General features: G+C 42.2%; 1 protein-coding gene across 1 annotated transcript; it reads right to left on the bottom strand.

Annotated features, from left to right (window-relative positions):
• Positions 1–1,030: 1,030 nt before the first annotated feature.
• slc22a17 (solute carrier family 22 member 17) lies at positions 1,031–13,902 on the bottom strand. Its single transcript, XM_073488867.1, has 9 exons — positions 13,429–13,902; positions 8,270–8,373; positions 6,257–6,411; positions 5,369–5,534; positions 4,591–4,715; positions 3,183–3,288; positions 2,789–3,012; positions 1,946–2,057; positions 1,031–1,307 (listed from the first exon to the last, which is right to left on the bottom strand). The coding sequence occupies exons 1-9, from the start codon at positions 13,900–13,902 to the stop codon at positions 1,031–1,033; spliced, it is 1,743 nt and encodes a 580-aa protein (XP_073344968.1).
• Positions 13,903–15,335: the final 1,433 nt, after the last annotated feature.

Raw genomic sequence — 15,335 nt, forward strand, 5'->3', positions numbered from 1 at the left:
AAAAACACTAGGCCTCTGGATAATTTATTGATTATGCTTAATAACATAAATAAGACATAAATATAGCTGGCTCCAGGCCAGATTGAGTAACTGGATTCACACAGTCTGAACATAAACTTTTTTCTGTTTGAAGGCCCCCTTTTTGTTTTGTTTTTAGCCTCTGATCCCAATATTGATAAACAGTTTATTTACGTTCATAAATTCTGCCCCTTAAATTTGTAGACTTTGGTCAAATCAACCTCCATCATCTTTAAAAAGAAAGTGCTCTGCATCGTCTCTCCACTGCATAGCTTACTGTACTGTACAGTTTCCAGCCACAGGGTCTGCTTTAACAAAACTCAGATGCCCCAAGAAGTTAAAGAAACTAAGTCTAAAGTATTTACAAGGCATTTTAACACCCATAACGTTTGTCTGAGAACTGTGGTCCATCCCTGTTTGGAGCGCCAACTGTTTTACCACAAATGTAACAGGAAAGTGTAAAAGACTGACTGATTTGCTTTTGCACACCTGCGAGCACTTACTGTGTTGTCTTACACAGCGAACACAACAACAAAACGTTCTACGTGGGTTAAGACAAATGCTAAGAATCACTTGCGACTACTCTCCGACCCCACGTCTGGTCTGGAGTGTCAGTAGAAAGCAGCTAACACCTCTACAACAGACACACTGGAGGACTGCGTGCAGCAGTGTATGCTGGTGTGTCACATGGTGGGGGACCGCCCGCCCGCCGTCTGGTCAGGAAGAGATGAAAGATGAAGACTTCCCTACAAGTGTGTGCATGGACATTGTGTGTCAGATCGACACACATTTGAATGGCAGGAGATACAGAATGAAGAAACATGGCAACTCAACCCAACCGCCTGCGTTTGGAATGACTAGTGGATGATATGTTAGGAAGCTTAGAGTCTGATCACCATCACCTTCAGGTCTCTGTCTTGCTCTTTCTCCTCCTCTGCATGAACATGACAGATGTAAATGTTCTGAATGCAAAGTGAGTGATTTGAGCACAGTCCACTCTTTCAGGAGTCCCTTAAGTCTCTGGGTTGGGAGTGGCCAGCAGCGGCACATTGTCCCTCCTCCTCCTGCCCAGTGGGGGGCGTCTGTACTGCTCCCCATCGGCCAGCGTCTGGGGCAGCGGCTTCCTCTTGCTCTCGGGCAGCAGCAGGATGGACAGCACGGCCAGCAGGGCCAGAGAGGAGTAGACCACGTGGTGCAGGAAGTAACCGTAGTGGTTCCTCAGGTCCATGAGCGGGGAGCTGAGGCGGCCCACGCAGCCCAGCGCGAGCACTGCTCCTACACCAGTGCCCCTGTAGACACAACACAACCTCAGATTCAATATATACCACATTTTATATGCTAGGATTCAGTTTTTCAGGAAGACCAAACTCTCGATTTTAATTACTGGTCTTTATTTCAGGTTAGAGGAACATCCCCTAAAAATGTCTCTGCATGTTGCAGCCAAAAGTGTACTATGACTTAACATTTATTTGAGAAAGATCGGTTCATACACAGCACTGAGTGACATGAAATTCCTTCAACTTGAGGCATTTTATTCGTTCATTTCCAAAAGTAGATAAGCTAAACTGTCACGTAATTGTTAAAGAGTAAATGAGGATTCTCTTAGATGTCAGAAAGCTTCTCTTCATCACTAATACATACTGAAGTAAATTTCCTCTTTCCTCCCTCCAATTGACTGCATTTTTCATGTCCTGATTCACTTTGGCAGCACTTATGGACAGAGCAGTCTCTTTCTGACAAAAAATATTAACACATTTTACATCTTAAAGGTGCACTTTGTAGTTTTGGGGAAGACTTTTTAAACAGAAGAGAAAGATCTTTATTGACTGATTTTTTTTTTACAATACATTTTCAGAAAAAAGAACGAATGGTAAGACTGCTTTAACTTAAATTTTTCGACTGCAAGGTGTCGCTGTGTTAGTGTTACCTGATGATGGTGGGCATTATCTCTGCCGTGAAGAGGATGCAGAGGGAGGCTGTGGCCTGGGAGGAGAAGAGACCCAGCACTGAGAACACTGTGATGGCCGTCTCACTCAGATCTGAAGGGGAGGAGGGACAAGCATCAGTAATTATGGATTACCTTGATAGAGTGCAGTTTTTGTAATTTCCATTTTCTGATGATATATCATGATGCCCCTATGATTTTAATTGATTTTAATTCAAAACAGTGAATCAGTCCACCTAATCTTTTCCTAAAACTTTGCCAGACTTCTTTTATTAACAGAAGACACAGACAACAGTGTGTGTAGCCTCTGAGAGGAGGTCAGTGCTGCTGCCCCCTCAGCCTTTGATGCATGATTAAAGCACAGCGCCTGACACAGCTTTGACTTTGCTGCCACTGCAGTGTCCTACATAAAATGAGTGTTATACTCATTATTAGCCACAAGGGGGAGACTGAGACTGAGGCAACAGCAAGTGTGTTTCCATACCAGGCTGTGGCAAGACAAAGGCACTCAGCACGTACTTTTCCATTCTCAAAGCTGACCGGTTTGCTTTTCATACAGCATGAAGCCCATATGAGGTCAGTGGTGTATAGGTGATCTAATGTTACTACAAGTCTGAGCATAAACTAACTTCTGTCTTCATTTAAGGATTCTAGGATTTGACAAAGCAAGGCTTTTAATCCCAAAACAAGCCTCACATATTGGTTCTCCAACAACAGGGGGGGATTTAAGGAGAGGTTGTTGGCAAAGACTATTAATAGCTTTCTTTATCTGGCTCTAGATTTACTTGAGAAAACAAACAATCCTGCCGCCTAAAGACTGCTTACACTCCATGAGTCCCAGAAGGATCAAAGAGGCCAGCCCCGTCATCGTCATGAAGAGGAGCAGGATGCCACGGCGGCCGCACCTGTCTACAGTCACCCAGAGCAACAGCCAGGCACCGCCCCCTGCACACACAGACAGCAGGTACGTCCAATAGAAGCTTGGGGCAGTGCCCCTGACGTCACCTCGGAAAGAGCTGTAACAGTGACTAATGCCATGAGAGATGAATCTGAGGGAGGAAGGGCAGGAAAACAAAGAGTAAGCACTCGTGTGTTTGCAAACAGCTCTTAAATAGAAAAGCGGCGAAGTGTGGAAGAACATCATGATGAAATATGAGAGCAGCTCCGATTCAAAGCTGCAGCGCTGCTTAATTAATGTCAAGAGTGTCGGATGACTTACGAGGTGAAGCCGAGCACACACATGTTCTTCCAGATGTTCCTGCTGTGGAAGAGCTCTGGGAAGGAGAGGTGGGGGCGTGAGGAGGGGGACGGCTCTGAATCCAGCTCTGCAGTAAGCGAAAGAGGACAGAACAGGCTTTCTCTTTTTACTTCACAGTCCAGCAACACCTGACCTGACCTGGTTTCTCTTTCAATCAATAGTCAATTTTATTTTCTGAGAAGAGACACTTACAGGAGTTAAATCAATGATGGGACAATTCCTATTGGCTAAATAGAGTCTGTTTAATAACCACTTACAATACTAAAGCTATAAAAATAGATTTTACAGTAAAACTTTATGTTGATCCCCTAATTTGACAGCAAATAAACAAGTAGAAAATGATCAATACACTACTACACTATGTTGTTATTGTTAAGTATGATGCTCCAGACCAGACAGACAAGCACAACATCAGCAAATCATAAATGATCGACAATATGACACAGCTGTGATCTGAAATGTGAGGTTTTTTTATTATATCTGTCAACTGTATATTTGTATACAGTATACATCTGGTCAAAATGTCAAAATTTCTCACACAAAAGTCTCAAATCATGGCATAAATCTAGCGATTTCTGTTTCCGGAAGAAAACACACTGTGCTGTCAACCAAACAGCTCTCTGAAAACGTGCACCCTGAGGACTGCACGGTTTACTGGATCCTCCAGTAATGCAAGATGAGCCATGTTACATCTTCTAAAAACCTGCCACAGATGTCTTTTATAGATTTTAACACCGATTAGGCTGAGTGTCTGTTTCTTTTTTGAGTCAAAGAAAATACAGAACAATACTGTACGTGGATGTTGAGATTGTTTACTGCGTTCTGTGACACTCGCAATGTTTCCTACTCTATACAGTATGCGCAAGTCCAGTTTGTGGCAAAGGGAAGGATTCTTAATTCAACACTTTTTTCATATTGGACTTAAATAATGTAAAAGAAGAAGAAGAAATGGTTGATTGAATCGCAATTGTTATTATTTTTACACCAACCAATGTTGATATCACCAAACATGAGCAAACTTCCTGAGAAGCATATTTGCATATAAACTGGTGCGGACTGCGGAGCCCAGTGAATATCCAGCTCAGACTGTGTAGCTGCAGGTCATGATGCTCTATTGTAATTCCATTTTTAAAACAGGAACCTCATGTCTTTAATAAATCATGAATCGCAATTGAGCATCATTACCCGCTCTTGGTAGTGGTGTGTGATAGGTACCCATGTTTTGAATGGAATGCATTATAAAAAACATAAATAATGCAGGCTTCATAAACTGAATGTCCATTCAGTCAGGCAGTGATGCAAAAAAAAAAAAAATGTAAGCAGCTCTAACTTCGAAGAAGAGAATTGAAACCCATGTGTGCAGACTCACCTGTGAAGCTCTCGTCATCCCTCACATCTCTGTTGGAGTTTCTTCTCTCACTGAAGGAGTTCATGTCTGCAGATCTCTCTGACAGAAGGAGCCACCGAGGAGACTCTGGAAACACTCCAGGAATGCTGCAGGAGAGCGAAGACAGAACATAAGTCCATTCTTTGATCTCTGCTTATGTTTATCCAGCACCAAAACTATTCAGACGCATTAGGTTTTGTTGCTGTAGCCCAGATTTGATCCTTCGGCACGGAAACTAACCGATGTAGGTCACAGAGTGGCAGAATTCTTTATTTCTTAATCCAGCTTTTTCCATTCTTATTAAAAACCTGCAGTAATCATCTGTTAATCTTTGTTAATTTGGTTTTGAAACTACAATGAAGGCTTATCTTGTAACAGAGGTCTTAGAGGGACCGGGGACCTTAAACAAAGTAGCTCTAATGCCTTCTGACATGAGCTAAAAGGCTCAGTGTGACGAGACGATTGAGATCAATACAATCCAACAAAGCTTTCAGCCAGTCAGATGGCATCAAGACACTTTATCAAAAGACTATCAGGTCCCTTCATTCTCTTGTCCCTGCAGTTTCTCAGAAAAACTAAACACGTGTCTGCTTATACAGTCAACCGATATCTCAATATGAAAAGAAAATACTAATGATGATGATGAAGTCCTAAAAATGGGAATAAACTAAAACTGAATCAAATTAAGATTACAGAAAAAAGAAAGATGTTTCTGAAATAACTTATACATGTGGCTGTTCAAACACACGTGTAATCGTACCCGTAACTGAGGAAGAGTGTTAGCGGGGCGGCACCGGCTCCAAGCAGGCCCCTCCAGGACTGGCAGCCCAGGGCGACGGCTAGCAGCAGCAGCTCTCCGGCTACAGTCATCAGCCCGGCCAGCATGGTCGCCACCAGCCTCAGAGACGGTTCACACAGCTCCAGACCTGACAGACGAGCACAACATCAGCAAATCATGAATGATCCCATGAAGAGGCAAACCAAACCAAATGTATACTACAACCAAAGCTGTTGCATATTAAAGAAACCAAAACATCGTCACCATCTCCATCTTAATTTTATGCTCCTTCAAAAGGAAATACTTACCATCAACAGGTTCATTTCTGGTGTCTATGGTGAATGTGTACGTATGATGGATGTAGAGGCAGTATTTTTAGCCAAGCTAGCAGCACAGCTCTATATATGGCCATGTCGGTCTGTTGGATGTCCACTTTGCCCCAGACATAAATCTCTCAACAGCTACAGTGGTCAATGGATTGACATGAAATTTCGTAAAGATATACACGGTCTTTTACATGGTACGTGGCTTTCCTTTAGTGCCACCGAGGGGTCACATTTGTGTTTTTTAGTCAAATGTCTGTAACAATGTTTGATAGATTGACATGAATTTGGTTACACACATTCATGACCCTCTTGAAAACTCTGGTGAACCTCTGGCCTTTCATGTAGCGCCATCATCAGGTCAAACTTTTAATTTGTTCAACCAAGAACCTGCAAAACTAATCAAATCGCCATCAGCCTCAGTTATTCTATGTGTGGAGTGCTAATAAGCTAAACTAAGATGGTGATGAAGGTAAACATTATACCTGCTTGACACCTGCATATCAGCATCATTGTAAACACGTCCTTCAAATGTGTAAATACTCACGAGTGATGTACAGAATGAGGTAGACTCCTGCACTAGCTGCTGCCAAACAGAATCGCATGACGATGAAGATGGAGGGGTACGGAGAGACACACACCAGCACCCCAAACACCACCGACAGGGTCAGGGAGGTGAGAAGAGTCTTGGACCGGCCCAGCCTACAGGTGAACAGAGATATATACTGAGAACAACCTAAATGACACATCAGTGCAGCTTTGTTATTACACAAGAAAATCACTTACACACAGAGTAATACACTTCAGATATTGTTGATCTTCCATTCTGGTTATTATCAAAAGTCTCTTTAGTCAAACCACAGAGAGATGAAGTTAGATTCCTTTTTAGCATTAAAGAAAAAGAAATCAACACGTAGAAACTCAAATCAAGATAAAAGCTTAAAAACAAAAGATGTACCACAGCAATAAAATTATAATGGAAGTACTGATTATGCAAGAGCAAAAACACTACTTCACATGTTTAAATATTAACAGCTAGACAGTTAAAAACAGAAAATAGGACAATGGTCGACTGTGAAGTTAGGAGCTAGGATACAATGGAGAACTCAAAACTTTTACAGCATTCAGGATTAGTTCGAAGAACCTCACACATCTTGTTCTAATCGGATATTTTACTATCAAAACTTTCAAAAAGTAATGTTTCAAACACAAATAAAGAAATCTTCCAATCAGCTCAAGTCTGAAGCACTAAGTGATCACTAAATGTGATGATTAGCCAATTTTCAGCTGCATGCGCGAGCAGCAGTTTCGTTTCCAACTTGCAGATTAGCGCTGCTCCCTTTTCTTCTGTGCTTGTTCCCAGGAGGCTGCATTAATTCACTAGTCTTAACAAACAGATGCTATGCTCAATTGGTCAGCAAATTAATGAAGGCTGTTAGCTGATTAAATCTGCATCATCTCCCTCACAATCCCCCCAAAACTACAGCTTCCCCTGTGTGATTTTCAATCCGACAACTGGCTGGATTCATTATATCAATTATCTGAAGCTTGGGGTGTGCCTCATGCATACTGTCGAGCATCATGTTGGAAGATCGAGCCAAATAAAGCTTGCAAATGTTAATAGGCTTACATTCGAGAACATTAACTTGTATACCATGCTTTGCTTACGAGTAATAATCATTTTGTGGCATATTCTTTGGTTTCTCCGTAGCAAACAATATTTATTGCACAACATTTCTCACTGTGACCGAAAGCTCTATAAAATGGCATTTGGGCTGCTTGATACTTAATCTCTCTTTCAGCTGGAGGCCACCGTCTACTGACTGATCGAGAAACAGGGATAGTAAATCTATAGCTAAATTCATGTGAACATTAACATCCAGGCAAGTTTTTGTGCTTTTTGTGCGTTCTTTTGTGTGTTGTCTGAAGGGCTGTGAGGTAGTAAAACTGCAAAGTCATCACGACAGACTGAAGAATGAGGAACGGAGTCATTTAACAGCACAGATGGACGGAGTGGCAGTGGAACATGTTAGCATGCCAGAGTGTGTGTGTGTGTGTGTGTACTTCTATCTTTGTGTGGTTTCATACCAGCGTGGTGAGGACACTTTTGCATTGTGAGGACATTTTGGCCATCCTCACAACAACTCACAACAGCTGTTTGAGGGTCAAGACTTTTTTAAGTTTAAGGTTAGAATAGAATTGCCTGTGTGTGTTTGTATTTCTTTCTTTCTGTGGCTTTAAACCAGTGTTGTGAGGACATGTCCGCTAAGGTTAAAGGTATAATATGTAGAAAATAGACAAAATTCGGAGGTAGCACCAAAAACATAGGGGTCAGCATGTCACCAGAGTAACTGGCATCTGATGCCCTTTGCTAGCTACCCTTGGCTGTAGCTAGCTACCATTAGCTAATTCACTCAGCCATGGAGCCAGGGGCCCTAGTGTCCTATTTTGCCTGGACTGGGACCTCAGATGACAGGGGGAGTCTGACGTGAGCTTGAATACAGCTGGTTAGAAATAGTGTGCGTGCGTATGTGTGTGTGTGTGTGTGAGCATGTATTACCTGTCAGCAGCATAGCCCAGACCGAGACAGCCAGTCAGGACGCCCAGGATGAAACACACCTCTTCCACTGGGACCAGCCAGTACTGACCACACACCAGATCCCACTGGACAGCACACACACATAAGAGAGATCTGTCAGTTATCATCTGTTCAGGTCAGCACAGCAACGTACATGTTAGAGAACAGGCAGACATCAACACACATCGGGAGTTGTTTGTAATGTTTCAATCATGTTCCAACAAACCACAAATAACTCAGTGGGTACCCAAATATCTGTTGGGCTGCAACAAACAATTATTTTTAGTGACAATTACTCTGACCATTATTTTTTGATTAATTCAATGTCTATCAAATGCGAGAAAAGAGTGGGGAAAAAAAGGTGAGGTCCAAAACTAAATGAATTCTACAATTACAACAATAGAAAGCACATACACACACACACACACACACATAAACACACATATTATTATTATTATTATTATAACCTCAAATGGTGACTGAATAACAGAATATATGGTAAACTGGTTAATTGTCAGTAAACTCATGAAGGACCTCCTTGTCATAGTATCTACATACATTTTGTTTCTGAGGAGGATACAATGTGCAGGCCATGCCTTCCTCAGCCACGGTGACAGGCTCAGGCAGTTCAAAATAACCCAATGTAGGACTGTACGTCAGCGAGCTGGACAGCTTAATTAAGTCACTCGTGAGGATATTCACGATTATCTCCAATGATGACACTTCACCACTATCAACTAACAGTGAGTGTTTTTATTGTGGTCAGCCATAAAATCTTTCAGTCACATCCCTAGCCTCTACTTTTGATGCCAACATAAAGACAAATGGAGGCTCTTTGCTCACAACGACAGCTTTGCACTGAATTTGAAATATGTTGCCTTCCTCCCTGCACGCTTTAAAGCCTGAAGCCAAAATGTATAACTCAGCTCACTGAGCGTTCACGCTGATTGTTAGCTTGAGTAGCTTGTGAAGAATTATGCTTTGAGCACATTAAATTACTTTCTTAATTAATTACTTTGATTCAAAGGCAGCCCAGTTTTATTTACAATGTTTAAAACAGTGAACCCAGTCTACAGTGCAGATATAAATTAAAGTTTACAGAAGAAGTACTAACATTTTATGTCTACTATACCTCTCATACTATTCTTCTCAGAGATGGTTCAAGAAAATTAGTTTCTGGTCCGTCTTGGATGTAATAACACTTGTGCTGTGTGGATAATTATTATAGATAAATAATTATGTGTCCCAGGTGTCACAAGCAGAGAGAATGAGGCAGTAAAAAGCCTTCAGGACCCATTAGACTCCTAATACAATCACAGGGAGCTGTAACCTCACAATATTACTGTCTATGTGGCTGTGATAGTCAGAAGAAAGTTGGTGTATTACTGTTATTGTTAATAATATTGGCAGTAGTAGCAGTATTAGTAGTTTTACACCAAGAGGACAGTCTGGTCATATACATTTACTTTCAAACAAATGACTGTGGTTGCACATCATAGTGCATCCACATGGAAAGTCAGCACATCTGTTTAAAACAAAAAAAACTGCTCTCAGATCTGAGTTTTAATCACATTAAGCCTACCCACTGATTTGCATCAACAGCTGAGCTCTGCTAATGTCACTGTCTGCCTGCCCGCTGAAAGCAAAATGATTTTAATGATCCAGAGAGGGAGAGCGAGAGCACAAGGCCGGTGATAAAAAGGCCTTGCATAATTGGAGCCCGCGCATGAAAACATAAAAGCCTGTCACATAATATCAGCTGTCCTGTTGATGAGGCATAGAGCCGTGTCGCAACCTGGAGCACTCATACGGGTGGAATGCTTTGGACAACAGGAGGGCGAAAAATGTACACGAACCAGTTTGTCAACGGGTTTGGGAATGAGGCTCAGGCACCATTCAGGTATGTGCCTTTAAGAAGGACTAAAAACCTGCCACCATTTCCCACTTTTACATTGCCATAAAGCAGATCTGGAAGAAATAACAGCTTTGACTTTATGACATCTTTGTGTTTTGTTGAATATATGTCTACTGAGTTAGCATGCAAAGCAGTTGGTTCCAGCCCATCCCGGTCTTAAGTTCCCGTGTGAGGTATAAAGACCGGTACTCTACTGGTGCTCAGAGCTCCCAGTCCGGATAACTCACTGCACGGCTAACTGAGCTAACTAGCTCATGATGGCTATAATTAGCAGCAGTTAGCGTTAGCAGCAGTTACTCTGGTGATATGCCACGCCTCATTTGTTTTGAGTATGAATTCAAAAGGTGTTCCCATTCCTACATATTGCACCTTTAATAATTTACAATATTGCCCCCTAGAGCCTAATATGCCCGGATATATCTGATGTAGCTACTTCTGTATAAATGCTATTACAAAATTTTTTAAAAGTTGACAAATGTATGTAATCTCATGCTATATTGTCATCAAACTGCCCTACCCTAATGACAGAAAGAAAAACTAACAAGCCAATCTGTGCATTAGCCCATAGACCAAAGAATGGAGATGTGAATTGAAAAGGGTATTGATCAGGGGAGAAGCTGATCAGAAGCCTTCCTGCTTCCTGCTCACCAGACTGCTAGCTCAGCAAAGCAAAGCTGGAGTGACATCATCATGACTTTCTGAGCTCAATCTGACTTAAGGGCTCAAATATGTCAGTGTCCTTCTCTGCCCACGTCACTCTCAGTATGTCAAATGAAGGATGGAGGAGGCTGTGCGAATACAACTTGCTCTTTAGGAATGCACTTGCAAGCACGCCGCTGCTAAATGCCTCCCTTGGCTGCGTTTACGGATCCCCAGCTCGCTGCAGTGGTGTGGGTGGATTACCGGCTAAAAGGCCCTAATACCACTGCCTAAAGGGCTGGGTGTGGTTCCCACATCAGTAGGCACAGCAATGCAAACAGACTCACAGGCCAGAGCAACCAGCCTGAGTGGAAAACTTTGAGCAGCAGGCTTGGCTCTGGTAAAGACATTAACAAGCGCAATTCAAGGCTTTTACTATGAAATACAGCTCTGACACAGAAAATGCGGGTTTTTTCGGTCACTCAAAATGTCAAGCCAACCACAAGTCATGTGCAAGATGACACATCATATGCCAACGCAGCATTTATCTGCTGCATGTATCACAATTCAAGCAGAAGAAGGAAACACTGATGCTTTTATTAATATGAGCATGACAGAGCCAGAAGCAGTTTTGTTCCTACAGCTAGAAATCTGGTGTAATCCTCTCAGAAAACACTGATTGTGTAGTTATGAGCATTAGAGGAAAAGAAACTCCCGCAAATTGTTGGTACAGGATTGTTCTTCAAACCTGTCAATATTCCTTTCAACAAAATATTGCCGCTTCCACTGTAGCTAATCCTCAACCTGCCTGTCTGCTGTTTAAATACAGCGATCAATGCGAGAAGTATGTTACAGTTAAAAGGTTAGAGATGCAAAGCTGTGGCTAGCTGTGGCAGGAACATGTTAATGACGTGCCCATATGAGCAATGCAGCATCCTATCTTTGCGCAAATTACTGCAAATCATATTCTAAAGCCTTTTTTTTTTAAAGACTAAGATATTTTGTACCTTGTGTCCATTCATTTTATATCAATCAATTGTAATCTGGTTGTGAGATGGGATTGTTCTTCCTTCGTGAAGACATTTCAGACACATATCAGATATCTCCGAAATCTATTTCAGTTCCAACCAGTGACGTAGGGAAAATACACGTTACACGATACACGAGTGAGTCACCTGGCGTTATCTAACCTGGCTTCACAACCCTGTTCTCATGGTTGAATGGAACTTTTCAAAGTATTTAACAGTATTAAAACTGATGCAGCAGACCCCGAGATCAGGCATGTCATGATTCTCCAAATCCATGATTCCATTTGACTTACGATTTGAACATTATTTTTCAGAACTGAAGGCTATGACGTTGTTAGATCTATCGGATCTGAATCTGTAAAGATCAACAGATCATTGTATTTATGCAACTATCGTTTACATTTTTTCAATTCTTTAAAAAGGGGCATTTTTAGACTTTATTCTGGTGGCGTTTTGCAGGTTCGGGGTTGAAAAAGTTGAAATAATATTCACCAAAAATAAAGACTTGAGAGTTCAACAAACCACTGTCACAACGCCCCTCCCTCATATGGTGGAATACAAACACTAACCAAGTAATATTAATGTTGAAACTCAAATCAACTACCTGACAAGTGAAACAAGGAGAGAAAAATGAAGACACAGAGTGAGCAGGTGAGCGCATGAGAGACATTGTACCTAAACACAACTTGTTTGTTTTATGTAATCAGGTGTAAGTGTGAAGAAGTCCTGTGGTTTAGCGGTGGTGTGTATGGAACAACAGCCTGTACTGGTATTGCATCCAACATCAGTCACATGAATACCTCAAACATAGGTGCTATGCACATTCGCTCAATCGTTCATTATCTACATCAAACAAGAGGTTTGTGTTGGAAAATGGTATCAGGGATCTCCTTAATCTCTGATGCTGGAGTTTTCTTAAAAGCACCAGCAAGGAAAAGTTTTCACAACAGCTCCTTTCTCCACACAACCGTAACGAAACATAACTGTAAGCATAACATCTATTAAAAGGTCCAGTGTCTAGGATTTAGGGGCAGAAACGGAATAAAATATTCACTATGAATGAGCCTTTTACTTCTTCCTCTACCACAAAGTCTGCCATGTAGCACCGCCATGTTTCTACAGTATTCCAGAACAGACAAACCAAACACATCACATTTTAGCTGCCATCCTAAGGGAGGCTGAGACAAGAGGTGTTCAGTTGTTTGCAATCTGAAACTTCACTGCTAAATCCTACACACTGGACCTTGAAATGCTATGATGGATTATGAACCAGGAAGATTCAAGGCTCCACAAGCCACTAGTAGACGACTTTTTGTCCGACTCATAGGGACAAATATGTGCATCCGTATTAAAGTTTAGCAGGCACTGCAGAAATTGAGGCTGCATGCTCAGCAAGACCCTCCAGCGGATAAATACAGGATAAAAAAGAAACAAACTTTTCAGCATTTTAGGACTAAATCCATACATAAACAAAAGGCAGCCTTCCCACAGAAAGCCAAAACAGTGAACAAGGCCGGGACCATAATTAGAGAACTAAGGAGGACCTCAGGCTGCTTTACCTCTGTAACGATGTTGTTCCTCAGCCCTTCTGTCACGTTGTAGTCCCAGCCGGATTCGCAGTCCACCACAGCCGACTGGCTGCCGTTGCTGTACTGCCTACACTGGGACAGGCCTCCTCTGTCCCCGGGCCTCTCCCCCTTGTCCCACGGCAGGGAGGCGTTCAGCACCTCGGGCGACGGCAAGGGTCCCGGCAGGTGGCAGTGGTGCGGCGGGGAGAGGGTGATAAGGGGGTCGGAGGAGAGCAGGAAGGCCAGGAAGAGGTTGGGCAGGATGGAGAGAGCGATCAGCACCCTCTGCTTCTTCCTGCCCAGAGCCAGCACCATCACCTCCCCCGTGGGAGGCAGCGAGGGCGGAGCGGGGAGGGAAGAGGAGGAAGGGGCCGGGGATGAGGGCACCGGGGAGGAGGGGAGGGACGGAGGGGGAGCAGGGCACGGGGAAGGGGAGACCAGCGGGGGAGAGTCCGGGGATGTCATTATAAGGGGGGGTGAAAGGTAGAGGTGGGGAGAGGTTGTTGTGATGGTTGGTCCCCAGGCGGACGGGACGAGACGAGGGAGAGCTCTGTGGAAGACAGGAGTTACACTGCATTATTTTATAGAACATTTATAATGTCTTTATTTATTTATTTGTGTTTGTTAGTTTTTATACTTAAACTGCTGAAGTAAACAGTGCTGGAATGGTTTCATGAATACACCCTTTGACATATCACAGTGGCAAAACACGTGAATGAAAGTTTAAATGTGTATATATATGTAACATCGCATCAGGAATTTATGGGAATTTATAGGAAGTAATGGGAATAAAATGGAAATTATTATTATTATTTGCTCAGGCTGTATTAACCAGGTTAAAATAAAACCTTGTTCGCATGTCATATGCAGATGAAAACCACATGTAACCGCTTGTTCGCAAAAACTAGTAGAAGGGCTTAACAAGTTATAAACTGTGCACTTTGTTTTAAGCTTCTATCTGCTGTTGAACCAAAATATCATAAAAAAAACATTAACTATATTCGTTCCAGTAATTTTAGTCAAGTTTTGACTTAAAGGCCTGTAGTTTTTTGGTCTTCTGTGCATGATGCAGAGGGTTGTAACTTTACTGAATTCAGGGCATACTTTGAATTTGTACCCTATTTTTAAAAAACGGTACATTTTTCATTGAAAGTTTCTAAAATTCAATAGATTTTTCCTTTTGTGGAAACTTTCTTGAAAATGTACCGACCCTTTGCAACCCTAGTTGCGTATGCCTTTGTGTTTATTTCCTGCTGGACCACATGTGGCATGTAAAGTAGCACTTAAGTGAAAGTTCACAGTAACAGTGGATTTTGTCCAGAGTAAGAGGGGCACACTGGGTCATTTCACAGTGAGACTACAGTATTTTAAACACTGAGCAAAAACCTATCCTGAAATTCTGACTGAAATAAAGAAATCTGTCCCAAACAGGAGCAGATTATTTACATGATCTGATTCTGTCCATGCACACCACACTGGAGGAGAAGAGTTATGCGTTATGTTTTGCTTTTGAATGCTTTTCTTTTCCTTGCGTGACAGTATCCTGAACATCGAGTTTTGGACAGACTAAACAATCGATGGTGATCATTGTTAGTTGTAGCCCTAGTTCAGGCCCACTGATCCTTACATAAAACACTGCATATTGCTTACAGGCCTAACATGAAGCTTATATAGTCTTTGTCATGACAAAAACCCTCAAGTTGTTACACAACAAGAGTGAAGCGAGGGGGGTTTGTGTGTATAGGAGTCATACCCTTAACCCTTAACAGGGACATGGAGAGACAGACAATGTATAAATAACAGTCAACAACCCAGATGTGGATTAAAACCCTGACATAAAGCAGCATAATGATGGTCTTTCCAGAGCAGAGGGAGCCCGTCCTTCCCCTCTCTGTATC

Source organism: Pagrus major, chromosome 19 (genome assembly GCF_040436345.1).
Source record: "Pagrus major chromosome 19, Pma_NU_1.0".
NCBI classification, from domain to species: domain Eukaryota; kingdom Metazoa; phylum Chordata; class Actinopteri; order Spariformes; family Sparidae; genus Pagrus; species Pagrus major.